The sequence below is a fragment of the Tyto alba genome, unplaced genomic scaffold (assembly GCF_018691265.1).
Source record: "Tyto alba isolate M040663 unplaced genomic scaffold, T.alba_DEE_v4.0 Super-Scaffold_17, whole genome shotgun sequence".
NCBI lineage: Eukaryota > Metazoa > Chordata > Aves > Strigiformes > Tytonidae > Tyto > Tyto alba.
In genome coordinates, this window is record NW_024881279.1 from 6,477,413 (window position 1) to 6,490,473 (window position 13,061).

Consider the following 13,061-nt stretch of genomic DNA (forward strand, 5'->3'; position numbering starts at 1 on the left):
CTTCCCTGCTGAGAGGCCCAGTCTAAACAGGTAAAATAAGTCTTAAACTGCTTTAGCTTCCCCAAAGGCTGTTGCAGCACCTGAGCCGCCACCAGCGCGCACGGCTCTGTTGGCAGGCTGTGGGCTTTGGACCTGCTGCAGCAACACCCCAAAACTACACGTACCTACAGGAACAGCGACGGACTCGGCCCTTGTTTTTAAGAGTTGGCAGTGGAGGAGAAAGCATGATGAGAAACAAAGATATATGACAATAAAGGTTAAGGTACTTTTATTATAAAAGTCTATACAATGAGTACCAGACATAGCAATGCAATTATATCTGGTTTAGTTATATATATTCCATATCTATATATCCATATAGATATATAGGTTTTGCTTTTTACCAAAGTAAAACTGTTATATCACAAAATGCCTAGTTCTACCATTTATTTATTGCTCAACAAGGATGGCACAAAACACACTCAGCATAACTGTTGCCATGCTTATCTACTATACTGAATAAACAGCCAAACACTGCATAACAAACACAAAGCAGCTGTTAATTCTGAATTGGAACCAGTCTGATCACTCACTCACTTATAAAAATATTGGAATCATATAGATTTAAGCATTATAAAGGAGGAATATATTATTTAAAACATTTAAATAGTGCATATTGACATTTTGCATGTGGTATATAAAACACAAACATTCATGTACAACACTATACAGTACACATTAGTTTCAATGTTTGGATACACCCGTGTCTGCAAACTGATAGAAAAGTAACTGAAGTGTACATTGCACAATGGAACTGAATAAAATTTATAAATGGTCTCAAGACTAGTTTAACCTCATAATTCTCTAAGGTCCCAGATCATTTTGCAGTTTAAAAAAAAAAAAAAAAGGCATACCAGTGCTCAATAGTTTTAGTGCTTTTTTTTCTGAATTCCAAAATTACATGCCTACAAGCAGAGTAAAACAAAACAAGAAGTATTCTACAGTACACAGATGAAATCTGAGCACTAAAAATCTTACTTTCAACCTATTTCATATGCTTCATGACAGAACAGCAAGTCTATGAGGTTACACGCTAGCCATTTCTTATGTTGTGAGAAAGTTCATTTTTGGTCTTTCATAAAGCAGTGTGAATAATAGCTATGTTGACATTAGCCAGTCATAAAAACATGCAGTGAGAGTAGGTGCATGCAAAACATGGCCACAATCAAACCGATACATTGAAGAAAAAAAAAAAAAAAACTGAGAAAGCACCAGTTAAAATTAACACTTAGATTTTGCCAGATCAAAACCAGCTGCTGATGGCTGTTGCAGAGCATAAAGCTAGTAGCTAAATCATCATTCAGCACAGCAGATGTGATACTCAAAACATTATTTAGTTTCGACTCTGAAGCTAAATCATGCAAGGCCCATAAACTGTTTTGCTTACATCATAAAGGTTAGATAACTTATTTTTATTCTCCAACTGTAAAACAAAATCGTGATAAACAGCAGTAATTTTTTTCACTCAAAACCAACAGTTCACACTGTGGTGCGCATTAACTACACTGATTTTAGCCCTTGACATCATACTTATTTCAGGTACAGTGGAATTTTAACTGTCCTAAGCCAGCTCTTTTCTGCTGGAGCTATGCAAGTCTGAGCACCATCAGATTTCCCATACACTGAAATGTTCATTATGTTCCTCAAATCTTCCGAAAGTAGAGATGCAGTATCCAGTTCAGACAAAGCACTATGTCACCACTAGTTGATAAACAATAACCGATAAAATTATAAAATGAACAACAGTAACATAAATCCTGTAGGCAGCATGTGATATAACTTTTCAGTTTTCCAAGTTTTAAAAGACACTAAGCAAGGTCACTTTCTGGTTTGTCCACTGTCATCCTTATCAAGGAGGAAAGGTGACCACTAATGAGCAAAATCCATAGATGTTAATTATTACTGTGTCATAGGTGCAATTTAGAATACCAAAAATTAAAGTTGTTCCATAGCAGTCCTTTGAAAGGATTTTCAGTCTGGTTTTTTAAATGTTCCAGGAAAAAGAGCTGTACGTTTAATTTGCTGACTTTTTTCCCCCCCCATAATAAAAAATAGGCAAGAGTAGTAGTTCAGTGTAGCATTATGGTATTATTAATTTCTTCAATAACGCAAAAAGTTGGTAATAACAAAAGTCTCAAAGTTCTTGAATGCTAAAGGAAAAAAAAAGCTATGGTTGTTTTGGAACAAGATGGATGCATCTGTAATAGAAAACTTTGATAGAAACTGTGTTTGCTAAAGTTGGATAGAGCAGTCTCGAACTTAGAAATCTTACTTGCTCTCTAGACAGGACCTACTTACCCCTCAAACATGTTATAGTGGCACCACAATAAAGTGCACAAACTGGATTCTTTCAACAGTGCATGACAAATGAACACAAGCACTCAATAAGTACAGTGGTAGCATACGGAAACATCATGTTTTTCAGTGGGTTGGAGGAATATAATTTAGATTGATTTTGAAGAATCTTGTTTGCTGATAAGGACTTCTAACAGCCTAAGTTTGGCTTTAATTTTCTTGTACTCCCTGTACTCATCAAGCATTGGAACCCGATCTTCTTTCTGTACGTTCCTGTAAAAAGAAGCACACCTAAGTTTCAAGAAAATCCTCCATACTGCAGCAAGCCAAACATAAAAGCAGCTTTGTGCAGTTGTCTTAGGGCAGATGAAAACATTTTTGACAGCTTGTTCACCAATAATAGACACCCTGTTTTATTCTAGTTCACCACAGTTAAAATTGCCATCACCTAAAAAACTGAATAGAAAACCCAGCAGCATTTATTCAGCACTGTTGCAGTATCGTTTATAAATTGTTCTCTTAAGTTCTTCTGGAGATTTTATTAACAGTATATGAAGACTTTCATTTCAGATCCTGCATATACATTACCAAAAAATACAAATTTAAGTCCATCTACATTTTCACTGTATGTAGACCGACCCACAAATTGATAGCAGAGAAATATTCTTATTTAAGACTGGACTATAATAAATTAATCTATTAATTTGACTTAGTTTTAAATCAATCCTTCATTATTAACCTCATTATCTGCCATTAAAGTCCAAAGGAGTCATATTCCAAATTCAGTAAGTGCACGATGAAGCCACATTAGTGGAATTTGTGACCGATGGTCTAGGAGGTTATAGCTAGAGATTCACAGTAGAAATTATAGTTAAGTGAGAATGTCTGCCAGTCAAGAAAGTGACCGACCTCTTAATAGTGCTGTTAGTTTTGTTCATGAGGCTATATAACTCGAAAAGCCTCCTATTACACACAATGGGCAGCAGTTCAAACAAATTCATAACAACACATATTCAAATCAGAAACCTAAGAAAACTAAACGATACAGAGAAGATTAAAATTATACACCCCTTTATTGGTAAAGCAATTATCCACTGTCAGGACTGACCTACTGGAGCAAAGTACAAATAGGGCAAATGTCCCTGCCCTATGTTAAAAATAGAGGGATAATTTGGGGGCAGGGAGGGAGGGTAATTCAAAAATATTTATAAAAAGGTCTTTTTATGTTATTTTTTTTTTAAATGAAAAAAAAAACACTTCTTCCATTTTCAATATTATGCTTTACAGACTGTAATAGAGGAAACCAAACTCAGGAGCAGGCTTCCTCCATTATTAAAAATACAGTCAGATTCCATTTGGCACCATTCATATAGAAAGTTGAAAAAACATTTGGCTACAAAATGAAGCTGCTGTTCAGCATCTGGTTTTGTGCTAAACCAACCTTCCATTCTGCTGATAAAACTCCTCTTCAAATTCTCGTAATGTCTTACGTAGCTTCTTTTTTTCAGCTCTGGCTTTCCACAGTTGCTCCAATAATTCAGGCCTAAAAATTTCAAGTGAAAGAAAAACACTGTTGTTCAGACAATAAAATTTAAATTCTTCAAAGCATACTCAAAAACAACCAAGCTACCTACACGAATAATTAATTTGTCTTGCTCAAAAGGAATATGCTATCTATCTGATGGTGAAATATTGAGAACAAACGAGTAGTTAATAATATGGTATAATTTTTCTGCTGTCTACACAGCTCCAGTACAGCTGAAGAAGGTTTAGAAGATACTAAACAATTCATTGAATACAAAAAGATCTTAGTCAGACATGTCAAAGGAAAGAACAGTCATTCAAGCCAAACACTTCCCAAGAAGTGCTGAACATGTCACTCCCTTCCACCCAACATCATATATTTGGTATTGTGACTGTTAAGGGCAATAATCGCAACTTCTTTAATCACTTCTTATTTTTACATACATAGAAGCAGCGCGGGTGCTTGACAGCCTCAGGTCCCGGGTCAGTTTTTCTTGACTGTCTTCAACATCAGACTCAGAGTTTTCAACTGGGCTTAAAACAGACTGTGTTTGGACAGCAGATTTTAAAATATCGTTCAGGTCTGTAGACAAACCATCACTTTCCTCTTCTTCTTCCTGAAAGTCAAAGCAGAAATTCAAAACAAATAAGAAATATTTCAGTTCCCCGTTACAAGTGACGGGAAGTATTTTTTTTTAAATGCATTGTACGCACCTTAATTTCTTCAAAAAAATGGGCAGTTTCACCTTCAATAATGGGTTGTAGCATCTGCCCTCGCCTCTTGGTTGATGGTGACCCCTGAAAAAATGTAAGTTTGTTTCACTACGTTCAATTAGATGTTAATTGCTGTGTGCAGTCAGAATTTTGTTCGAGTCACCTAATACCTAAAAGTATTTCTTCTTTCAGAAAAACAGAAGACTGCAAACATACTTGCAAAGCACACACAAAACAACCATATAACCCAAAAATCTCAGATGTCCCAAATATCCTTGACATAGCAGTAAAAATATCTGAAACCCTAATATTCTTCTTCAGACTTAAAAAACACTTATACTCTTTCTCCATGTTTTCTAGAAAATTCATAAAGCACAAAGATAGCTCTGAATTTCATATTTACTCTTGTTCCTCCCAAACCAAACCACAGGGAGATTATAAAGTTACACAGTGCCAAAGCCATTTTTTATCTTCTGCCAGGCACACATTGGGAATATACCGCCAGTTTCTTTTTCTTGACCACTCTAAAGCCCCGCAAATGGAAGTGCTACGTAAAGAGTTATCTGTTGCCACCTCAGAGTCAAAATCCTTTGAACTTCAGCCTAAAACACGAGCCCCTGTGCTGTACAGGTATTACTGTTAGCTGCCTGTTGTGCACACGCCGTTATGCCCTGCTCATCCGTTATCCCTGCACAGCATAAGCGGTTGCAATAAATGGACTCTCTGAACAAGGGGAAGGTGGAACATGAAAGCCACACAGACAATTATCTGTCAAAACACTTTTAGTTCATGAAAAGTAAATAAATTACTACTTATCTGGACATTTCCATACAGTTTTCAGTGTATGTGATTAGTATACTGTGATACCATAAGAGATATCTCATAGAAACAAGTGTCATATAAACCAAAAAGCAATTCTTGAAATACCTGGCACTGAATACAGCCTACCTAGAAGCTACCACTGAACAATCCTTGGTAATTAGAGCGCTCCACATATCTCTTATAGGTTTCAAAAGCAGAGGCCTGTGAAAAATACTTTACAGATGTTGCCTACAGCACAGATAAGGAATCATGTTACCAAGATCTTCTGAATTTAAAATCCTTTTGATGAGCTATCACCCATCCCCCTATTTCACAGCCAAAAAAGCCAAAACAAATGACTGCGACAGTCATAAGGCTACTCATAATATAAAATGCATCTCAGCTGAAGAGTTAGATTTTTGAGGTGACAGATAAGAGAAAACTCAACCAGTCAAAGACACCACCAATAACCTATCATGGCACTCACCAGTCAGAGAAATGCTTACCTGTGTTTATGGAGTTCAAAAAGGGATACTGATATAACAGCCCTTACTCTGAAATATGACTGCATTGTAAATCACAGTTTTCTATAAAAGCAGCTACCCAAAAATGTATGTGCAAGAAAGTAATGATCTTGAACTGGTCCCTTTATCTCAGTGTACTTCAGCTTAAAGGAGACAGCTAAGAACAGTCAGAGTCAACGTAAACAGCTGATTACGTTCTAGCTGAGTAAGCCACTGGCCAGCTGTGTAAATCTGATAGAGAACTGCCTGTGTGTAAAGAGATTATCTCACATCAGCTATGCAATCCCTTCCTTCTAAAAGGGTCAAATAGCTAATATCAAAACTGTTTTGCTGCAAGTCTGGGTCAACATGCAAGATTTTGATTATAGCTCATGAAGAACAAAGACAGCCAGTTGGCTGTCATTCCCCAACTGTTTTACAGGTACTATAAAGAAGGTTACATCAGTCTCCTTGCACAGTATGAAAACTTTTCTTCCTCATCTCTTACAAGACCACAGAGAGAGGAAAGAAAATAATAGAAAGCACTGCAAGTTAGAAGGAAATGAAGTGAAAACACAATGAAAAAGCGCAGATGTTGCACAGATGCTGCAGATGTTGATAACACAGCTCACACTAGGGAAGCATGAAGGAATGAAATGGTTCTTACGGCCATCCTATCACTCGTGCCTCCAGTGACAGTGACCCGCAGTACAGAAGGGAGGCAGGCTTCACTGCAACTGGTGTTACTATTCTTGGGAGGACTAAAAGTACAATATGTACTGTGGATCCATACCTAGCACAGTGACTTGGGAACATCTCAGCCACAGCAAGTTAAAACAGCTTATTTACTTCCACCGAGAACCATTTACTTCCTAAGAGCCATCAAGGTCACAGACAGCTTTGAACTGCTCTGCTCTCATCAGTAAATCAAATGCTTCAAGTACGATGACAAGATCTTATATCTTCCACAAGAAAGATGCATTTTATGGAACAGTATTACTAGCTCTTCTAAAGGCAGCCTAGCAGTTCAAAAGTGGAAAAAAATAGAAATAGCATTTGTTTTACTCACAAGAATAGGAGTAATGCTTGCTCTAGTTAACATTTGTTTTACAAGTCTGTATCTGTCATAAAGTGGCTTCACAATATGTCTTTCTTCTCTAGTAACCTAAAGGCAGAGAAACCACAGAATTAATTATACCAGTCACTCAATACTATACAAGCAAACACAAAGCGGTATGCTTCTCATGCCAGGCCACGTACATTCCAATTAGGAACATAAACCTAGTTTAAATTGTGTATATGAAATGGGGTTTATGCAGAATAAAAGGGAATAAGTGGGTGCTTTTTCCTTTTCTCTTTTCTCAATTTAACTCCCTATATTTTTCAGGAATAAGTTGCAAAGACTTCCTAAAAGTGAGGTGAGCTTCAGCAGAAGCAAACCCTCTATCTTTAAGGACCCATGGAAAAGAGGAAAAAAAGGGACCAAGAACTGGGAAAGAAGAATGTGTGCTTGGCAATGATGATGCTTCTACAGAAATGACGGGAAAAAAAGAAAAAGATGAAATTGTAGAGAGATTTTATCTGATAGCTGATTTACTCTCAATTCTTGGCCACTCTGTACTCCAACATAATGAATCTTAAAGGCTCTCCTGAACAGTAACTGGCATTTTCTCCCTAAGGGGATTGTAGAACCAGTGCCAATATCTCCAAGACCATTATTCTTCTCTGACTTTTAGACTGAGAGGCTTGATCAGATTTATACAGCAGTGCTGATTATAAAGCTAGTGTGCCAAGTCCAGAAGGCTGATAGAATAGTAACTGCAAAGATCTTATGATTGGACTAGTGATGCTGACCACTGTCCAAGATAAAACCCCAGAACTTCAGGCATTAGTTGTTAGTCACTCTAACTTCCATACCTCCAATTATAGAAGATACATGCCACAGACTTGGAAAAAAAAAAATAAAAATACAAGTGACTCTTCATTTCTGTTTTTGTGAAATCCAGAATAACATCTCAGGCAATTCAATTATGTTATTTATTTTTAAGATTTCTCTTTGCCTCGCAGACATATAAAGCACCAAACGACACCAATCACTCTGCAAGCTCCAATAACCCACTGATCTGTGGAAAAAGGGCCTATTAATACATAATTTTATAGAAGTCAATGTAATAACTTCATCTGATGCCAACGCGGAAACCAAGAGATAACTTTGCATTCTGGAGAAGAAACCCCATCCCCCCCACCAGCATTAAATTCCGGTATTACTACTGCACAAGAGTTACTGTTGTCTATGCATACATTAATATAGTTTGATTAATTAAGCCAAGTATTACCGGCCGTCCATGTTGACTTTCATAATACAGGAGGCTTTTCTGGAGAGATGTTTTCTCTTCTACCAAATGGTCCTTTGTCATTTTCTATCAAAAGAATAATTCACAATTAATCAAAACACAAGTCATTTTAACGGTTTCTCTACACTATCAGCTATACAGATGCCTTAGCCAAACTTAGCTTAGTTAACACCACACATCCCACCTTCATCCATTTAAAGCCGTCCAATATTGTCAGCACATACTTGTAAATATTTTAATAAAGAGCGAGCAAGGAAAATGTAGTTCATCTTGTTCATCTCTCCCTGGAGTTTGAAATATGAGGGCTTGGTAAAGGGCTGCCTGACAGAGGGATTACTTTGTCAATGTCTGACAGTGCTCTATTTTCCTCTGTTATTCTCTTCAAAACAGCCTATCCATAACCTTATGCTTACTTTTATATCTTCTGGCAAACATCTCTCAACTCGTTTTTCCTTTAATCTTTTCAAAATGAGTTCAAGTGTAGCTTCCTTGGTGGGCTTCTTCTCTTTCTGCACAACGCGCATCTCCTCTCCATTTTCTTCATCCTCCTGGTCAAGAGAGGAACCAAAGCTTTTTGGAAGAGTGTTACTTCGTGGACGTGTTTGAGGAATGAATTCTCCATCGGAGCTCCTCTGCTTTGCATCTGAAATGAGAGAAATTGCTTAATCCAAAGGTTTAAAAGAAATAACTCGGTTCATTTAACTGCAAATAAAGGAACATAGCAGTTTGCATAGGCAAAGTTTCTCTTCTAATGAACTAAAAACAAAGCCACAAGAATAATTTGATTTTGATTTTTGAATAGTTCAGAATCTAGAAATGAAACCTTTTTTACTATGCTGTGGAATTTTACTGAGTGACTTCACCGTTTTAGTCATGTAGATAATTTGTGTTCGTAAAAAATCAGAAAATGTAGCATCCCTTACCTTTTATTTGCTTTCTCAATTTCGTAAGTTCAGTCATCCATTTTAAAACTTTTGGATTGGCTGCAATATCACTGTAAGAGGGCTGAAAAGTAATAGAAACAAACCACATTTTTATGGAAGCACACATACTAAATCTTGTTTATACATACTTCTTTCAAGATGTGGCAATATTTATGACAGTGAATGCGACTAGTAACACGGATGCCATTCTTAGTGTCAGATCAGACCTCAGTGCCAACGTAAGGGACAAGACTTGTGAAAATAAACTTGAAACGACACATTAGAAGTTGAAACAGAGTGGTAAGATGCTTCTGTCTCTCCACATATTTCATCTGATGTCCCCTCAGTCTCGCTGCATAAATGTCACTGTCGGCCCTTCTTTGGGCTCAGGCATTATGACACATTTTCTAGTATTGCTGTTGCTCAGTTCACTTTTGCAGACAGCAGTGTATAACAAAATTATTCTCATTTGTGAACCCACAGTTATTCAGTGATGAACTACAACACGTAACTTAGCTCTACCATGCAGTCCTTTATCCTGAATAAAAGCAGAAGTGGTAGCTTACCTTACTGTTTTTCTCTTTTTCAAATTGTTCCTCAAATTGCTTTATTTTTTTCTGTAATTTCTTGACAAGCTGGTAAGGTGTCTTGTCTTCCCTTCTGTCATCTTTTGAGCTGAATGATGCTCTTCGTGTTCTGTGTTAAAAGCATTTTTAAGTGTCATTTAAATAATTAAATGAGTGCAAGCAACTTGTCTATTTGAGTAACAGATGACTAATTTAAATTTTTTGTCTCCAGTTCATAATCCATTGTTTTCAGATTTTCAGAGCTATTTGCTTACTGATTCAAAGTGCTTTGATCTGCTGCCTTCAAAAGGTGATGTATTATTTTTTCCTTCCTAATTTCAGTAACACCCCTAACAGAAAAACACCATTTGAAATTCAAGTGTAATAAGCTAATGAACCATTAATTACTTTGCCATTAAAACAGTTGAGATCTTTCCAGTGGCTAGGCTACTTAACCAAGTTACTAGTTACTAAGTACTTCTTGAAGTATTGGGCACAGAATAAAACCTACGCTAGAACCTACCACTGAACAATCCTTGGTAATTAGACAGCTCCACTTAACTGTCTTAGGCAAGTTATTAGACATTTACTTAAAAAAAAAACCCTACATCATCTGTTGGCCTTACTAATACATTTCTAGAGTATGCAATTCTCGGTTTAAATCATCTTTTGCACTTGCTCATCTTCTTGACATTTGCTGCTTGTGGAAAAGCCCTTTTATTTCAAGATTATCCATGAAAATTTTCTAGTACACTTATCACACAAGGTGCCTGAAAGATCCCTCGACACAGCTAGTGACATCTATATAGTTCAAGATATTAGACACACTAATCTAATAATCTACTAGTGTAGATCCTTACTAGTTTCAGAATGAGGAGAACAGCTATTACAATCAGCACTTCTCTGCAGGTCATTCTGCATCATTTTAACAGTACTTGTCAACTATCATCTTCAGCTAACTGGAGACACAGGGCAAGTAAGTATCTTTATGCACGAATAAATCTATGTCAGACAAAGAACTGAAGACTCTAAACTTGGTGTTTCCTGTTTCCAGATTTTTCTCATTTTTATGAAATTATTTCTTCCCCAACAAGCATGGAAATTCTTCTTAATTTCCTTTCATAGTAAGAGTAGCAGACAATACAGGTCAGAGGTTATTTACTATTTTGGAAGGTCATACTTTCCACTGTCACACAAATAATCTGCAGTTTGTTTAGTTACAATTCCACTTTCTTACACTGAGTTATACAGGCTTGATCCTCTAAATCTGCCAGAGATGACCTGCTTTAAGAACCCTACCTCTTCACTGTACTGCCATCCCATGCCTCTCCCTCTCATAGATGCTATGTTCCTATAACCCATGTGAATGGAGGCTTTCCACAGCCCAAAGGAAGAATCTGCCCAGACCATTACTACACACTTTAGTTGCAATGGTTTGTATAACCTGGCTCTCTTTATTGGGAGTGGACAACATGCTATGCAAAACAAATCCAAAATTATGAAAAACTGGTACTCGTGCTACTGGAAGAAAAAAAAAAAAAGCCAAAACTTACATAAAATCATAGACCAGCAGTCCGGCAGTAAACAAAGGATATAAATACTCTCTTCAGCCCAGGAAGTGCCATTACAACAGGTCGTCAGAAGCCCTGACCAAATGCCAGGGAAATCTGTGCAAGCTTACCCTATTTTTATATACTTTCTCTCAGCATCTGCCAGTGGCCACTTTGAGACACAATACTATCCCAGATGAACCTCCGGTCTGATTCGCTATGGCAGTTCTCGGGCAGGCAGAACAGCCAAATGGCCATGCTACACTTGACCTTGGTCCTCAAATAATTCATATCATGAAAACCCATAAGGTTCTTAAAACAGCTGTATTTACATACTGGCAGTAACATCTTCTGCCCCAACATCGATCAAATTGCATTAAAATACATACCTAACAAAAGAAAGTGCTTTGGATGAAGAATCTAATGTTTCTGGATCATGTAAGAAACGTTGACTTTGCCCAAAATCCAAACTACGATGTGACAATATCGGATGACAGTCCTCTTCCAACGGATGATTAGTCATCCTTCCAGCCTGCGGGGAAAGCTGAGCTTCTCCAGATTCACTGTCCTCCTGCCAAGATTTGAAAGCAGGAAATGGATCTAGAAGATAAAAGGGACACAAAATGGTACTTTTCTGTTAACAGAATTATATACGAGAGTCAAAAGGAAACAAAAATGTGTACCCAATGCTTACTCTTATATGCTATAAAGGATGTGGTGTCATACACAAAGTGAATAAAAACATTGAAATACATCAGAAAGCTACAAATTCTGTCATATAACAATTGAAAGAAAAAGGTACTGAAATGAAGTATGCACACTAGGATCCCTTTTTCAAAGTGTATCTTGGGAGTATTCATTTCTGAACAGTTCAACAGTGTAAAAGAGCCTTATTTACTTATCAGAAATCCAAAGGTATAAGAATATTTATTGTCCATTGCAGTACTTTGCTGTGGAAATTAATTTTCATACCTTACGCATGTACTGTGAAAGATTATCCTCTTGGTTTTGAAGAAGGTAAGCCTGACAATACTCTTTAGGTACAATACCCATTTGCTTAAGTCTTTTTAAAGGAGCGTTGTTGGGTTTTTAAGTTTAAATCCATCTTGACACCACTGAGAAAAAGAGATTTCTTAATTTGTGGAAGGTGATTTCTTTTAGGCAGGGGATTCCAAAACAATCAATTTTTTTAAAAAATCCTTATAAAAAGTTAGTTGCTAACATCCCTTACAATTCTCAGATATGGTTTTCTTGCTGTCTAACAAAAAGCTGACATGGCCTTCCAAGCCCTTTAAAATCCCACCCCCCTTTTCCTTTCAGAGAGTTGCCTCTATTTTCCAGTTCAAATCAGAAATTTGAAAACTGGGTTCAAAGTGTGCAGAACAACAATAAAACCCACAAAGTAATCTTTAAAAAAAATAACCCTTGTACCTGCTTTCCACTGTACATTTACTAAGTGTTACTGGGATTTTTTGTTTTGTTTTTAAGCTATAATCTTGCCTGTTTGCACAGTGCAAGATACAAGAAGGGGATCTTTTAGAAAAAAGTAAACAAAAATTGCAGATCAGAACATTCCCAAGATATAAGGGACAGCAGGTGAAGGGTTAGTTAGAAAGCAAACCATAAACTACCAAAAGGCAGATAACTGAACGTATGGCGAACCATACTTACCCTCCCCTTCTCTCTGCAGATGCATTGTTTTGAAATCAATGAGGGGAAAAGTGATAGGGCATGGCGCTAATAAAATGAAAAAGAATGGCAAAAATACTAAAGTGAACACACAGCACAGTCA

At 36.9% G+C, this 13,061-nt stretch overlaps 1 protein-coding gene across 6 annotated transcripts in view; it reads right to left on the minus strand.

The window, feature by feature from the left end:
- Positions 1 to 243: 243 nt before the first annotated feature.
- Positions 244 to 13,061, minus strand: part of FAM13B (family with sequence similarity 13 member B) — a 51,448-nt gene continuing 38,630 nt past the window's right edge. For 4 of the 6 annotated variants that reach the window (XM_042790010.1, XM_042790012.1, XM_042790011.1 and 1 more), the window contains 11 exons: positions 12,941 to 13,006; positions 11,659 to 11,869; positions 9,720 to 9,849; positions 9,154 to 9,235; positions 8,644 to 8,873; positions 8,213 to 8,296; positions 6,946 to 7,041; positions 4,573 to 4,656; positions 4,303 to 4,475; positions 3,776 to 3,877; positions 244 to 2,607 (listed from right to left, as the gene is read on the minus strand). In XM_042790010.1, the coding sequence (XP_042645944.1) occupies positions 2,484 to 2,607; positions 3,776 to 3,877; positions 4,303 to 4,475; positions 4,573 to 4,656; positions 6,946 to 7,041; positions 8,213 to 8,296; positions 8,644 to 8,873; positions 9,154 to 9,235; positions 9,720 to 9,849; positions 11,659 to 11,869; positions 12,941 to 13,006 (1,382 nt within the window). In that variant the 3' untranslated portion in view covers positions 244 to 2,483. The remainder of the gene's footprint in view (positions 2,608 to 3,775; positions 3,878 to 4,302; positions 4,476 to 4,572; positions 4,657 to 6,945; positions 7,042 to 8,212; positions 8,297 to 8,643; positions 8,874 to 9,153; positions 9,236 to 9,719; positions 9,850 to 11,658; positions 11,870 to 12,940; positions 13,007 to 13,061) is intronic. The other 2 variants (XM_042790015.1, XM_042790014.1) reach the window with 2 other exon arrangements.